The sequence below is a fragment of the Artemia sp. Qi Xiang Cuo genome, chromosome 9 (genome assembly GCF_049724085.1).
Source record: "Artemia sp. Qi Xiang Cuo chromosome 9, ASM4972408v1, whole genome shotgun sequence".
Lineage (NCBI taxonomy): Eukaryota > Metazoa > Arthropoda > Branchiopoda > Anostraca > Artemiidae > Artemia > Artemia sp. Qi Xiang Cuo.
This window is the reverse complement of record NC_142802.1, coordinates 38,578,377-38,593,321: the sequence shown is the minus strand read 5'-3', so window position 1 is coordinate 38,593,321 and position 14,945 is coordinate 38,578,377. Positions and strand designations below refer to the sequence as shown.

The 14,945-nt window shown below is 35.0% G+C and overlaps 1 protein-coding gene across 1 annotated transcript in view; it reads left to right on the top strand.

Moving 5' to 3' along the window:
• Window positions 1-12,413, top strand: part of LOC148948630 (protein unc-13 homolog A-like) — a 143,658-nt gene extending 131,245 nt beyond the window's left edge. The window contains exons 8-10 of the mRNA XM_089094982.1: window positions 3,407-3,574; window positions 5,054-5,120; window positions 12,346-12,413. Coding sequence (XP_088951108.1) covers window positions 3,407-3,574; window positions 5,054-5,120; window positions 12,346-12,413 — 303 coding nt within the window. The remainder of the gene's footprint in view (window positions 1-3,406; window positions 3,575-5,053; window positions 5,121-12,345) is intronic.
• The last annotated feature ends 2,532 nt before the right edge of the window (window positions 12,414-14,945 follow it).

Below are 14,945 nucleotides of genomic sequence, written 5' to 3'. Positions count from 1 at the left end.
ATAGGAGTATGGGTATGCACAAGAATATGTTTTAAAATTTAAATAAAGTGTCATTCTATTTTTCTGATATGATTTACAGATGTAAAAAAAAGTTGAAAAAAATATTGTTTTAAAAAATAAAAAAAATAAAGAAAAAAAGTTGAGTAATTTCGAAGTCCAAAAAAATTAGTTACAAAAATAGTTTGTTTTTCATGAAAAAATATTGAATGAGAACCAACAGTCCTCATCAATATGAGTATGGGTATGCACGAGAATATGTTTTAAAATTTAAATCAAAAGTATCATTCTATTTTTCTGATATGATTTAGAGATGTAAAAAAAATAGAAAAAATATTATTTAAAAAAAAAATAAAGAAAAAAAGTTGAATAATTTCGAAGTCAAAAAAAAATTAGTTGAAAAAAAATAGTTTGTTTTTCATGAAAAAATATTGAATGAGAACCATCAGTCCTCAACAATAGGAGTATGGGTAGGCACAAGAAGATATTTTAAAATTCAAATCAAAAGTGTCATTATTTTTTTCTGATATGATTTAGAGATTTAAAAAAAATGAAAAAAATACCATGTTAAAAAATAAAAAAAAAGTTGAATAATTTCGAAGTCAAAAAAAAATTAGTTAAAAGAAAATAGTTTGTTTTTCATGAAACAATATTGAATGAGAACCATCAGTCCTCATCAATAGGAATATGGTTATGCACAAGAATATGTTTTAAAATTTAAATCAAAAGTGTCATTCTATTTTCCTGATATGATTTAGAGATGTAAAAAAAAGTTGAATAATTTCGAAGTCCCAAAAAAATTAGTTAAAAAAAAGTTTTTTTTTCATGAAAAAATATTGAATGAGAACCATCATTTCTCATCAATAGGAGTATGGGTTTGCACAAGAATATGTTTTAAAATTTAAATCAAAAGTGTAATTCTATTTTTCTGATATGATTTAGAGATGTTAAAAAAAGTTGAAAAAATACCATGTTAAAAAATAAAAATAAAGTTGAATAATTTCGAAGTCCAAAAAAACTTTAATTAAAAAAAAATAGTTTGTTTTTCATGAAAAAATATTGAATGAGAACCATCAGTCCTCATCAATAGGAGTATGGGTATGCACAAGAATATGTCTTAAAAGTTTAAATCAAAAGTGTCATTCTATTTTTCTGATATGATTTAGATGTAAAAAAATTTTTTTTAAAAATGTAAAAAAAAAATGGTTTTTCTAATAGTAAAATTCACGACTAACATTTCTATATCATTCTCATTTTGAATTTGGAAAATATTAAATGTGATTATTTTTTGTTTTAAGTATGCTACATGTCATTCTAAAAGATGTAAAAGATGTAAAAAATATCTTATGTTAAAAAAAAAATAAAAAAAGTTAAAATAAACTTCAAAAAAAATTCAAAAAAATGGGGGGGGGGGATGGCAAAAAGCTGGAGGGGAGGGGGACCCCTGGGAGTTTGGGGATAGGGGCCCTTTGGGGGTTGAGGTCCCTGGTGGTTAGGGTCATTGGTGCTTATGATCCTTGACGGTTCTTACTCATATACACCTCACTACTTGATTTGTAAGGCTTTCTATGGATTGTTCTGAATTTCTTTATTAAAATTATTTTCTTGCCATCTACATCTTTTTTAGTATCAACTTTTTAGTATACTATAACGTTAGACCCTATTTTAAATTGACAACACTGTTCAAACGCCACCTGTATATTATACTAAACGCATCGAAGAAGCAAAGCCAGATCAACTCAAAGGTCATTCTATAATCGTTAACCATTTTCATAGATTGATGCCCTTTCAAATTTATGATAAAAAGACTATGAGTTAACAGGCACTTTGGGCTTGCCTTAACTGTTAATTAGTTTAACCCTTTTTTTACCACCTTCATACGGTCTGATTAATAATTAGGATCATTCACATCCCTATTATTCAATCAAAAATTAAGATCATTCATACAGTCAAGTTCGCAAATGCTTTACCTTTTTTCGCAAATTGAGTTAGCTTTTACGCAAAATGATATAAAGCCAATTCAGCTATTGAATACCTTGTACCAATGTCTCTTGTAGGCGTCAAATCTATTACGTATCTGAGCATATTCTTTGTATTGTTGATGCATTCCATTCCTCATTCTTTAATTACCCGTGACGCATTCTTAACCAACGGAATACCTTTTTGCAAATACCTTTTCGCAAAAAATTCGCAAATAGAGTTATTTTTACGCAAATTGTACAATTTTCAACTTTGAATACGCAATTTGACGATCTTTAGTTTCGGCCATTGAACTTTGAAACATATATCTGCCAAGTCTTGTATCGTCCTTATCAATTGATGCATGTCAAGGAATCTAAGCCAGGCAAATAGCATGGTAAGGAACATAAGCCCATAGAATCCATACGACATTGTTAGGGGATATTCACTCTCTTTGAAAAGGTGTAGAGCATCAAGCAAATAGCACTGTGATTCCTAGGGCATCCATAGAAGTATAACCTATATGCAAGGGGCTACTTACTCTCTTTGAAAAGGTGTAGAGCATCAAGCAAATAGCACTTTGATTCCTAGGGTCTCTATAGAACGTGGTTCCTATGGCCTCTATAGAATAGCACAGTGATTTCTATGGCCTCTACAGAATCCATACGACACACTCTACTAACATTGGGTAAAGTTCATAACTTTCAGCCCTCCCCCTGGGGACTTCAGGGGATTAAGTCATCCTAAAAGACATAGTTATCATATTTTTGAACATGCTGAAAAAAATGGCTATCCCAAAATTTTGATCGGGTGACTTTGGGAAAAAAATGAGCGTGGGAGGGGGCCTAGTTGCCCTCCATTTCTTTGGTCACTTAAAAAGGGCGCTAGAACTTTTAATTTTCGTTCCAATCAGCTCTCCCACGATATTCTAGGACCACTGGGCCGATACAATCACCCCTGGGAAAAAAAACAACAACAAATAAACAAATAAACACGCATCCGTGATCTTTCTTCTGGCAAAAATACAAAAATCCATATTTTTGTAGATAGGTGCTTAAAACCTCTACAGTAGGGTTATTTGATACGCTGAATATGATGGTGTGATTTTTATTAAGGTTCTACAAGTTTTAGGGTTTTTTCCCCTTTTTTCTAAAATCAGCCAAATTTTCTCAGGAGCGTAACTTTTGATGGGTAAAACTAAACTTGATGAAACTTATATATTTGAAATAAGCATTAAAATCTAATTCTTTTGATGTGTCTATTGGTATCAAAATTCCGTTTTTTAGAGTTTCGGTTACCAATGAGCCGGGTCGCTCCTTACTTACAGTTCGTTACCACGAACTGTTTGATCAAATGTTGGCAATGACTGGCTGGGACAGAAGCCCATGCATTGCACATATTTAAATTAACAATGAAAAGCAAATATTTTTACTTATTTTCTTTTTCAAAGGTTGACCCAGCGGAAGCAAAACGGGATGCTGAAGAATCCGGACCAAGACTAGACAGTGTTGACTTTTGGCACAAGCTGATTGCACTTATCGTCTCTGTAATTGAAGAAGACAGAAACAGTTATGCACCAGTGTTAAGTCAATTCCCTCAAGAGCTGAACATTGGCCAGGTAAAATTAGCATTTGAACCTCTTCCGTTAAGCCATGCCTTGCTATTTTTCATGCCTTTCATCATCACTGCTTGTAAAATTTTTGTAAAATCCAATGATAACATATAAGATCAATCTTCCTATATAAAAAAAAACATTTCCTCGTCATTATTTACCGTAAAATTGCAACTAAACTTAAATTCCTGATGAGGGTGACCAAAGGGCTGGGATTGGACTCATCCAGATCATGATCATGGGACTGGGATGGGGACGCGGGGGGGGGAGGGGACTCATCCAGATGAGTCTGAAAATCATATCAGAAGGGGGATCAAACCCCCACCCCTCCTCTGGAGACGGCCATTTCTGTGACTTTTTTATTTGGAAATTTTGATTTTACAAATTCCGTATATTTTGTCTAAGTAAAATGCCCTAGCTTCTAAGAAATTTTTTTTTATATCAAATAACTTACTTCGTATTGTCTCTTTGACAAATTAAGAAAAATTTCCATATTTTCTATAAATTTTTTGAATTTTTTTCATAAAAATTACTTGTGTACTTAAAAATAATTTCCAAAGTTGTCATGGCCTAAGTTTTTCGTGGATGTTCACAAACCGTGGTAAATACCACATAGTCTTACATAGGGAATCGTGACCCGTTGCTTAATCAAGTGGAGCTATGGTTTCCAATCTGTATTACGCGAACACCCAGGGGTACGTTGAAGGGGGGGGGGGGGTTGTAGGCTACGTGAAAATATATCGGTATATGTTAGATAAGTTGTGAAGTAATAATTTGTGTTCGTTTTAAGTTTCAACTTCACTCTTTACTTCCTCCAGATAAACTTTTTTTATATAATCTCTTTACGAAGCCTTCCTCGCTTAGCGGCCTAGCAAAAAATAATCCTTTATCTTATTGACCTGAGACAATTCAGAAGGATTGAAAAATATTTCTGCTTCCCAAAATCTTGTTCATCTCATTAATCCCATTGAGAAAATACTGAAAAAAGCAATATCTGGAAGAATCTCAATCCCACTGAAATAAAAAAATTCTTTGATATTGTTTGTCTTAATTTATTAATGCAAAAAAACTGATCGACGAATTCAATGTTGACTGTTCCTTGTATAACTAGTTACCTACTCCCTACCCAATAGATCACAAGTAGTCAAACATCTGAATAATTACTTCGGTTCTCTCCTGTCCACAATGGCATACCCCAAGGAACCCTCCTAAGTCTCCTATTTTTTTTATATTAAGATCACCAAAATCTCAAAAGATTGTTCAAAAAGTTGGAATTTTACTGATGAATTTACAAATCGTAAAAATTGAAAAATGATTAAAATCATTGAAATGATTTAAACCCTAAGAGCATTCGCAATGTCATTGCAAACTAAACCTAAAGTGGGAAATTCATTTAAAAAAAACCCTTTTCATCGAGCTAATGCTTCAATTTTCCTCCAAAAGCTTCTTAAAATATAAAACTGCTCATATTGTCGTTGTTTAAAGATTAAAACCTCCTTTAATGGTCCTCTTCTTGAATATGCTTGTCCTGTTTGGCAACAAGGCATTTCGAGTAAGTAGCCTACTCAGATAAAACCGAATATATCCAAAAAACAACCCTGCGAACAATATTTAAGGGTGAAGTCCCAAATTTCCTACTGTCATGTGAAAAAACAAGTAATAAACCTCAAGTACAGAGGAATTAGGCGTTGAGTTTCCGCTCTCCGGCTAAAAGAAATGCAGTGCCTTGCTCTCAAACCGAAAATATTTTCCGAAAGACACTCGCCCATCAGAGTCCTCCTGCCCCGCAGTGTTTCTCAGCCTGTACCTATCTTATTCTCAAACCGTTGGCTTACCTAATGACGTGAAACAACTTTCGTCCACCGTTTGGCCTTTTGAATTCCTTACTTCCTATCTATTTATATGAATTTACGTTTTTATTTCTTAACGATGCCTTACCTATGTCAGTGGCCTGTTTTTTAAATGTTTTTTTTTGCGTTTGTATTAACTCGAAGCGTTAGCTCTTTGACGCATTGTAACGGGGTGCTACTGGAGAAAAAACGGCTAATGACAAAAAAGGGCAAGGAAGGACCTTGCTACTCTCCCCTGAAAGCTTGTGCTGGGCTGCTCGTTAGGTGAACCCATTTGATTTAAACCTCAGAGCACTATCTAAGGGGACGCTAAAGCTACCATTGCCCCTGGGTTTTGAAAAGACTGCCCGTGTCTTTGGTAGAAGCGGGTGTGGTAGGAATAATGGCCGTGGCTAGGATGGTCTTGGAAGGAGTAAATGCGGTAGCAGTAGCAGTGAATATAATCACACCAATAATTTATAATGATTAACATTCAACTCATTAATAAAAGTAGTTTTACTAAAAGTAGGCATGGCAAGAGAAGTCGTTTTGGAATATAAATTAACTGATAAAGGCCATGAATTTGACATTTACAATATTTTTTATTCCAAACATTCCGTCAATGATTAATTCAAGATTGTTGTTCAAAATAGATGCAGCATGTCTGAATAGTCACTGTTGAGGGGAAGGACGGGGGCCAGCCAAGAGTAGTCGTATGAGTAGTTGTAATAGGATATAAGCCTAGTCGTATCCGTAGTCGCGGTAATGGTATTCTCAAAATAAGTAGTAGTGGTAGTAAATATAGTGTTAGCTATAGGGCTGTATGATTTCGGCAAATCAAAGCTTTGTTTTTGTGCATTACTGTCGGTAACCGTACTTGGATTATTTTTTTATTATTATCAGAAAAAAATATGAAAAAATTGTAACATTTGGCAAAAACAATTGATAAAAACATTTGGCAAAAAGCTTAAGGAAAGTTCCACAAACTCATAATTGATTTTTGATCGTTAAATGAGTTTTTGTCAAATGAAAGTAAAGAGAAACATTCTAACTTAAAGTAAACTGGGATTATTGTATGCATGAGGTGGGTACCACTTTCCTAGGCTTTCCAATCTTTACAACATGTTGCATGTACTAATTATCCTCTAAAACTACATTTTAAATTTAGTATCACGAATGAATGGCTTCCTCTTCATATATAGCTGTTCCCATCAAGCATCAAGATTTCTGTTCGTTTTAAGTTTTAATAATACTCTTTAATTTCATTTCAAACAGCTGCTGTGTTCTTATTAATCTATGTCTGTTTTTAATATTATCCTCAGGGATATCCTAAACATGATAGGGCTGACTCTCTCCGCAAGCCCCATTATCGATGGTAAGGTTCAACGTTTGAATAGCAATACTTCAAAAATGAACCCCCCCCCCCTCCCTCACTGATAAAGGTGCACCCTTAGAGAATTTTTGGGGGTTGGGCTCTAAAATGCATAAAATGACTATCGGGATCGTGACATCTCAGTTGTTGAAGAGGAGTGGCAGGAGGGGTTCAATGGTCAAATGATATTTCTTTCCTTATGGCCCTTTCGCCTTTTTGCAGGCAAACACATGAATATTATTTTTTAACCAAGACTAAAAATATGTAGTAAAAGGGAAGCTTTTACAACTACAGACTCTACATTATACGCTTAGCTCCAAAGTCCAAAGCTAAAAAAAAAAAATGACAGTTACTAAAATGACAATATGAATTGGTTAGAAAAACAATAATTTGGCGCCTTACTGAAAACTATATGAGTCTTGAACAGTCTTGGAAAGTATAAACAAAATCAAATTCAATATTTGATATATAATGATATTAATTGTTGAAAGATCCATCCGTTCAAGATTTTTTTTTCTCACTGTAATTTTTATTTTCATTTTCAATGCTGTAAGAACTGGGAAAGAATAAATTTGTAATATACGAGTAATTCGTTTTCAGTGAAGCGCCAATGATGCAGAAGGCTTTAGGTTTTTACAGTTAAAGAAGGGGGCAGTATCCAAATTTTGTTTGTAGTGAAACTATATTTGTCTTGACCAATCTTGGAAAGAACTAATAAATTAAACTGAACGTTTTATGTATAATGATATTAATTGCTGAAAGCTCATCTGTTCAAAATTTTACTGTAATTTTAATATTTATCTTCAATATTAAGTACAAAAGAAAACATTTGTAATATAATTCGTTTTCAGTAAAGCGCCAATGATGCAGTAGGTTTCTTAGGCTTCTGCTGTGAGGCGATACCCAAACTCTTGTTTGTAGTTATTTTTATTCGATTCAAACTAGATTTGCATATTCATTTTAAGTTTCACTTGTTTTAAGATTTATTTATTCATTTACATTAATATATATTGTATGTTTGTTCGCATTGATTGTTTATTTAATTTCTGTTCGTTTTAAGTTTCATTTATAATTTAATAGCAAACTATTTGTTTTTCGTTTTAAGCTTGATTTTCATATTCAATCTAAGCATTACTCGCTTTAAGATCTATTTATTTATTTATATTATTACTGGTTGTGTGTTTTTTGCTATGACTGTTTATTTAATTTTTGTTCGTTTTGGGTTTCATTTATTCTTTAATAGTAATTTCTGGTCGTTTTGAGTTTGAATTTTAACAGGTATTTGTGTTTCCTGAGCTTAAGTTTAAAATGGCCTTTACTTTTCTTTGAAAAACTTATTTTTCGGAAAGTTTTTTAATTAATTTTTGTTCGTTTTTGATTGTATAAAGTTTCAAGTTTTTATGGCATGGGGGGGGGGGTTGCTTACTGTCCGATTATTCTTGACTTTAAAAAACGGATCTAGAACTTTCAATTGAAATCGAAAGAGGTTATTTTCAAAGTCTATACGATTACTTCTTTGATAAAAACCTTATATGTAAACAATAGACAGCTTGCATAACTTGTGGACAGCGATTGACAACAATGAATGGATTGAAAAAATAGCAAGTTTAATTAACGCAATCTTGCGTTAACTAAGTAAATTACACTACTTTAGACAACGTCAGGGGGGGGCCTCGCCCCTCCCCTGGATCCGCCACTGCCTTACACTCTCTGTTTCTTTCCTTGTTAGGGAGGAGAGCAGATGCATAATAGGTGTGTGTTAATACCAAAACATTCTAACTCTCATTGGGCCTTCAGGTAACAGAATTAGTTCAAAGGAAGGGGTGGGGAAAAAGGGCGTGGGGGGTTTATTTGTCCTTCGATCAATTTTGACTCTTAAGAGCTGGACTAGAACTTCTAATTTCCAATCAAATGAGCGCTCTCTGAAGTTTATACGAGAATCCCTTCCTGCCCCTGGGCCCTGTGGGGTTTTGTCGACGCCAGAGTTTTGTTACTTAACCTTTCAACTATTTTTAACAAAATGGTATTTTTAACCCTTGCATATAAAGCAGCTCTGGGGGAAAATAATAAAAAATATTGAAGCTATATAAGATTTATTCATTTATTTATGTTTGCACCGGTTATCTTTATGTTTGCAAGATAGTTAATTTTAATTTATGTTCGTTCGGGATTTTAGGCTTCTGCAGTGAGGCAGAATGATACCCAAACTCTTGTTTGTAGTTATTTTATTCGATTCAAACTACGTTTAATAAAATGGTTGTCTCAAAATTTTGATTGGATGTGTTTGGGGAAAAGGTGGGCGTGAGAGGGGGGTTAGTTGCCCTCAAATCACTTTCGATTGTTAAAAGGGCACTAGCCCTTTGAATTTCCAATTAAATGAGCCTTTTTTGAAGCTTCTACGATACCGCCTTCTATAAAAACCTTATATGCCCCCAGGGGATAACTTAAAACCCTTGCCTTGAGGGTTGTGGGGGAGTGTCCTCCTCAAAAGCATATTTTATATCTGAAAATCAACTACGCGGAACAATATGGCTATCTCAAAATTTTGATTGGATGTGTTTGGGCGAATGATGGGCGTCGGGGAGGGGCTAGTTGCCCTCCAATCACTTTCAACTATTAAAAAGAACACTAGCCCTTTAATTTCCAATCGAATGAGTCTTTTTTAAGTTTCCACGACAACGCCTTCTATAAGAACCTCATATGCCCCCAGGGCATAACTTAAAACCCTTGCCCTAAGGGTTGTGGGGGAGTGTCTTCCTCAAAAACATATTTTCTATCTGAAAATCAACAACGCTGAACAAAATGGCTATCTCAAACTTTTGATTGGAATTGTTTGTGGGAATGGTGGGCGTGAGGGGGGGGGGGTTAGTTGCCCTCCAATCGCTTTTGACCATAAAAAAGGCACTAGGCCTTTGAATTTCCAGTCGAATGAGCCTTTTTTGAAGTTTCTACGACAAAGCTTTTTATAAAAACCTTATATGTCCCCAGGGCATAACTTAAAACCCTTGACCTGAGGGCTGTGGGGGATTGTCTTCTTCAAAAACATATTTTGTATCTGGAAATCAACTACGCTGAACAAAATGGCTATCTTAAAATTTTAATTGGATATGTTTGGGGAAATGATGGGCATGGGGAGGGGCTAGTTGCCCTCCAATCACTTTCGACTATTAAAAAGAGCACTAGCCCTTTGAATTTCCAATCGCATGAGCCTGTTTTGAAGTTTCTACGACAACGCCTTCTATAATAACCTTATATGCTCCCAGGGCATAACTTAAAACTCTTGCCCTGAGGGTTTTGGGGGAGTGTCCTCCTCAAAAATATATTTTCTATTCGGAAATCAACTACGCTGAACAAAATCGCTATCTCAAAATTTTGATTGGATGTGTTTGGGGGAATGATGGGCGTGAGGGGGGGGGGGCTAGCTGCCCTCCAATCATTTTTGACTATTAAAAAGGGCACTAGAACTCTCGATTTTCAATCAAATGAGCCCCCTTTGAAGTTTCTACGACGACCCTTCCGTATGAAGTGCCTCTGGGAAAAAAATAAATAATAATAAAACATTGGAGCCGTATGGCCTTTACTATAGGCAACGCTACAGCGTTGCCTCTGATACAGTCAGTCAGCCGGGTACCCAGAACAATCCGTAGACAATTTCTCTGGAAAACATCTAGCAAATCTTCTTCCGCTTTTGGGAGCGCCCATGCTTCAGAGCCATATTTAACCACTGTCATCACTGAAGCTTCTAATATTCTAATTTTGGTTTGAAGACTTATCTTCCTTATTCTCCCAAACTTTTTTTAACTGTGAAAAAACACATACAAAATAAATAAGATCTGAAGACATTGTAGCAGGGGTGTGCACAGATCTTTTGAGCTTGTTTCTAGGATTTGTTGTCAGTATTCTAAAATCAAACTAAAAGAAAGATAAAAAAATGGACAAAAAAATAAAAAAAATGATTTTGAACGAATAAAACGATGTGGAAGAGGAGGGAACGCAACTTTGAGAGGAAATAATTTATAAAATCATCATATTTAAATTGATGAATTCAAAAAATAAGTTGTTTTTATTGTCGGGGGCCCCTTCAGCACCTGATATGTCCTTAGTACCACCTATTATTTAAAATTAATAGGAAAATTTTTTTAATAAGTAGTCTTCAACCCTCAGTAAGAAGAAATTCAAGTTTTTGTGACTTCTTCCGATATTTTTGTGATTTTTTCCTTAATTTTGCATATATTGTCGAGAATTTGTGCATTTTGGGGATTTTTAAAACAGCAGCCTCTAAACCTCTAAAACAGCAGCTTTTAATACAGCAGCCTTCTAGGCTAAACGGAAAAATTCAAGTGTGGAGCAAAATGATGTTTGTAATCTGTTATGGAGATGTATAAAGGCAAAGGCCCGAGGGAAGTGGCGGAGACAAGAAAAGTCAGAACTTTAAACACTAAAACAAACTAAAAAAAAAAAAAAAATCAAAATTGGCATTTGATATAAGTCAAATTAACACAAAAAGGACCTTTAATAGTGTCTCTCTTACTTTTTTGGTCTAATCCAGACCCTTGGGTCCCATCCACCATATTTTAATTCCTTCTGATTTACTCTAGTCCTTTTCCGACGTTCATGGTGCCAAATTTAACAATCCTCAAAGTAAGCTATTTTATTAAGAATAAGCTCTACTACTATTACTAAAATTCCCCGCAGCACCAAGCTGCCTGAGGCCAACACAGCTACGCACGCTCCTCCTCCATCCCAATCTGTTTCAAAGTTTCCCTCTTTATACCCTCCCATTAAGTTCCCATTTCCCTTAAATCTTTCTTTACGACATCCTCCCATCCCAACCACGGACGAACTACTTTCCGTTTAGCCTAAGACGGTTGGCTGAAAAGGACAATCTTTGGTAATGTGTCATCCTTTATCAGCAGAACGTGCCCTAGCAATCACAGAATTTTTTTCCTTATAGCCCGAGAAAGTGGGATTGAACCACACTTTACGTACAGCCAAATGTTTGAGACACGGTCAGTCAGTCGGGTACCCAAAACAATCCGTAGGCAATTTCTCTGGAAAACTTCTAGCAAATCCTCCTTTATTTTCTGGAGCACCCATGCTTCAGAACCATACTTGACAACTCTCATCACTGTAGCTTCCAATATTCTAATTTTGATTCGCAGACTTCTCTTCCTATTCTTCTTTTTTCAACTGTGAAAACATGCCCGGGGCCTTAGCTATTCTACTTTTAACATCTTCAAGGCTCCCAACGTCTTTACTAATAATACTACCAAGGTAAGTGAAGCTGTCCACTTGATCGATCTTTTCTTTACCCAACATCACCTTTTCATCTTAACTTGTTCCTATATTTAGCTACTTATTCTTCTTAATATCAATTTTCAAACCTATTATAGTACCTTGAACTCGCAAAACCTCTAAAAGTTCATTCATTTTGCTCAAACTTCGTCTAGGATGACGAAAGGATTAAGGATTATCATCAGCATAATCGAAATCCAGGAAAATGTTTCTTCCCCATTTGATTCCATGTCTTCCCATTGCCTTTGTTGTGCTCTTTAAGACTTTGTGTGCTTTTTTAGTGTATTTGTCTGGAATACCATACAAGGATAAGACCTTCGCTCTTCTATCAGCTAATTCGAACGCTTGATCATAATCTATAAAACTGAGGACTGAAGGTGTTTGATAATTCCGGCACTTCTCAATTATTAATATAGGTCAACACATCTTCTACCTTTTCTAAAACCGCACTGTTCTTCTCTTAAAAGTTTGTCTACAGCATCTCTAAGTCTTACAAGTGTCATCATACTAAGTAATTTGCTACTTACAGAAACGAGGCTAGTTCCCCTATAGTTACCACACTCACTATTATCATCTTTCTTACACTGGGGTCTAATTAGGGTCTTCCTAAAATTGCTAGATACATTCCCCTTTTCAAAAGTCATATCCATAATCTTCAGTAACTGATTTCTAACCTCATTGCCACTATATTTAAGAAACTAACTTACTCCTTCTTCACAAAAAATATCTTCCTTCACATCCATGGTGTCACAAACTTTTTCATTTTCCTCTGTATCTTTTCCTGTAGCTCTATTCCGGTTTAGCACTTTATTAAAACATTCTTCCCATCTTTCTTTAACTCTTTCCTTATCACTAATTGTGGCCCCGTTCCTATCTTTACGTGGGACAATTCTATATTGACTACTCCCTCTGAATTTATTAACATGCCAGTACAACATTTTATTATTATGCCGTCTAGCTGCATCTTCCAGTTCTTTGGCAATTTTATCCATGGTCTCCATATCTATCCACATGCGTAACCGGAATTTCGCGTCCGCACACCCATCTACAAGATCCGAGTTATCGGACCAGTGGGGTATTTCCGAGCCAATCCGAACACGACAAATCGGTACTGCAGCCTTTTCCGCACGAACTATTTCGCTACAATATATATTAGTCAGTAGTTGTTTATCACTTGCTGCAACTAAAGAATATTTATGAAGTAGATTGTAAGGGACGTAAGGATTGTAAGGATTCTTACTAAAATATCGTCACATACATTCTGGTACAAGGGGGTATTAATTTTATCCCACATAACTTTCTGATGCCATTTTCTTCCACTGGGCAGATCAGGGTGGGATTTCGAAGATGTATTAGGTGGGAAACATGACCAACTGGTAAGTGATCAGATGCGGTGATAGATGTATCCACATATGACTGGCAAAGAGGAACTGGTTGATGTGAACACATTATAAAATCAAGAGATTAAGTTGCTCCACAGTTCTGCACATACGTGAAATCGAGATCATTTTCCATTATGTTTAGACCAGAGCATGCAGTCGAGAGTACTTGGGATCTAGGGCTTTCCGAATTCATCAAATCACAGTTCATATCTCCGGCAACAATGTATGACAAATCTTGGGTGCGACAATTGGCAATATCGTTTGCTAATTTCCGACAAGCACTATCGTGCTTGGAACCTGATCTAGGTGATTTGTAGTCCGTAGGCATATAGACTGAGAAGATTATTGTCCGTTCAATCTTGATCGCAAGAAAATTATCGGATACTTGGAAAACTGTCGCGTGTAAAGATTTTGAAGCAAGGATTGCGATACCGCCTGAGGGCTGGCCTCTACCACTCGATTTCACACCAACTGCAAAAAGATCGATTGAATCATCGATATTTAACAGTTCAGTCCCTTCTTTTGAGTATAGTCCTAGGTACTATTTTGCGCAGGCCCCCGTACCAAAAAGGTTTTTCTGGTGGGTAAACAGGTCATTACACCTTTGTCAATAGGAACGGGTACAACTTGTGTAGTGATTAGGATTTGAATAAAAGGAATAGTTTTCTTTACATTTCATATTAGTAAGAGAATTGAATTCAAAGAGAATAGTTTTTATTTGCAAGGATCCTATTTTACTGGTCATTACACTCTTTGTCAAGAGGATTTACGCAATTTCAAAGTTCAGTGTCTTTTTTTAGTGGTAAACCAAAACCGATGTCTCTTTTTAGTTGCCAATATATATATATATATATATATATATATATATATATATATATATATATATATATATATATATATATATATATATATATATATATATATATATATATATATATATATATATATATATATTTTTCTGGTAGGTAAACAGGTCATTACACCTTTGCCGAGAGGAACGAGTATAACTTGATTGGTGATTAGGATTTGAATAAAAGGAATAGTTTTCTTTACAATTCATATTAGTAAGAGACTTGAATTCAAAGAGAATAATTTTTATATGCATGGATATTAGTGGAGAAAAAAAGATGAGGGGTGCATTTACACTATTGGAGATTAATGATGGAACCGACAGCAGCAGCAGCAACGATATACGAGTACCTAATGTAGCTGTGGAAATAACTGCTGGCTGTAGACTATGTCTTGAATGGGACACTATGTATGCTAGATACGTGATATCATTAAGCAAATTTAAGCAGGAGGAGCAGCAGTGTTTTGCTGGAAAAGTAAATATTCCCCATATAAATAAACTTCGGTCAGCATTAGATGTCCTAACAAAATATATTGATGAGAACAAAATGCATCAGTGAATATTATTATTGTAATTATGATCAATAAAAATGTTTCTAAATCAATGGTATTTTTTCTTTCTATAGCAGACTAGCGTATATTTTCTAGAG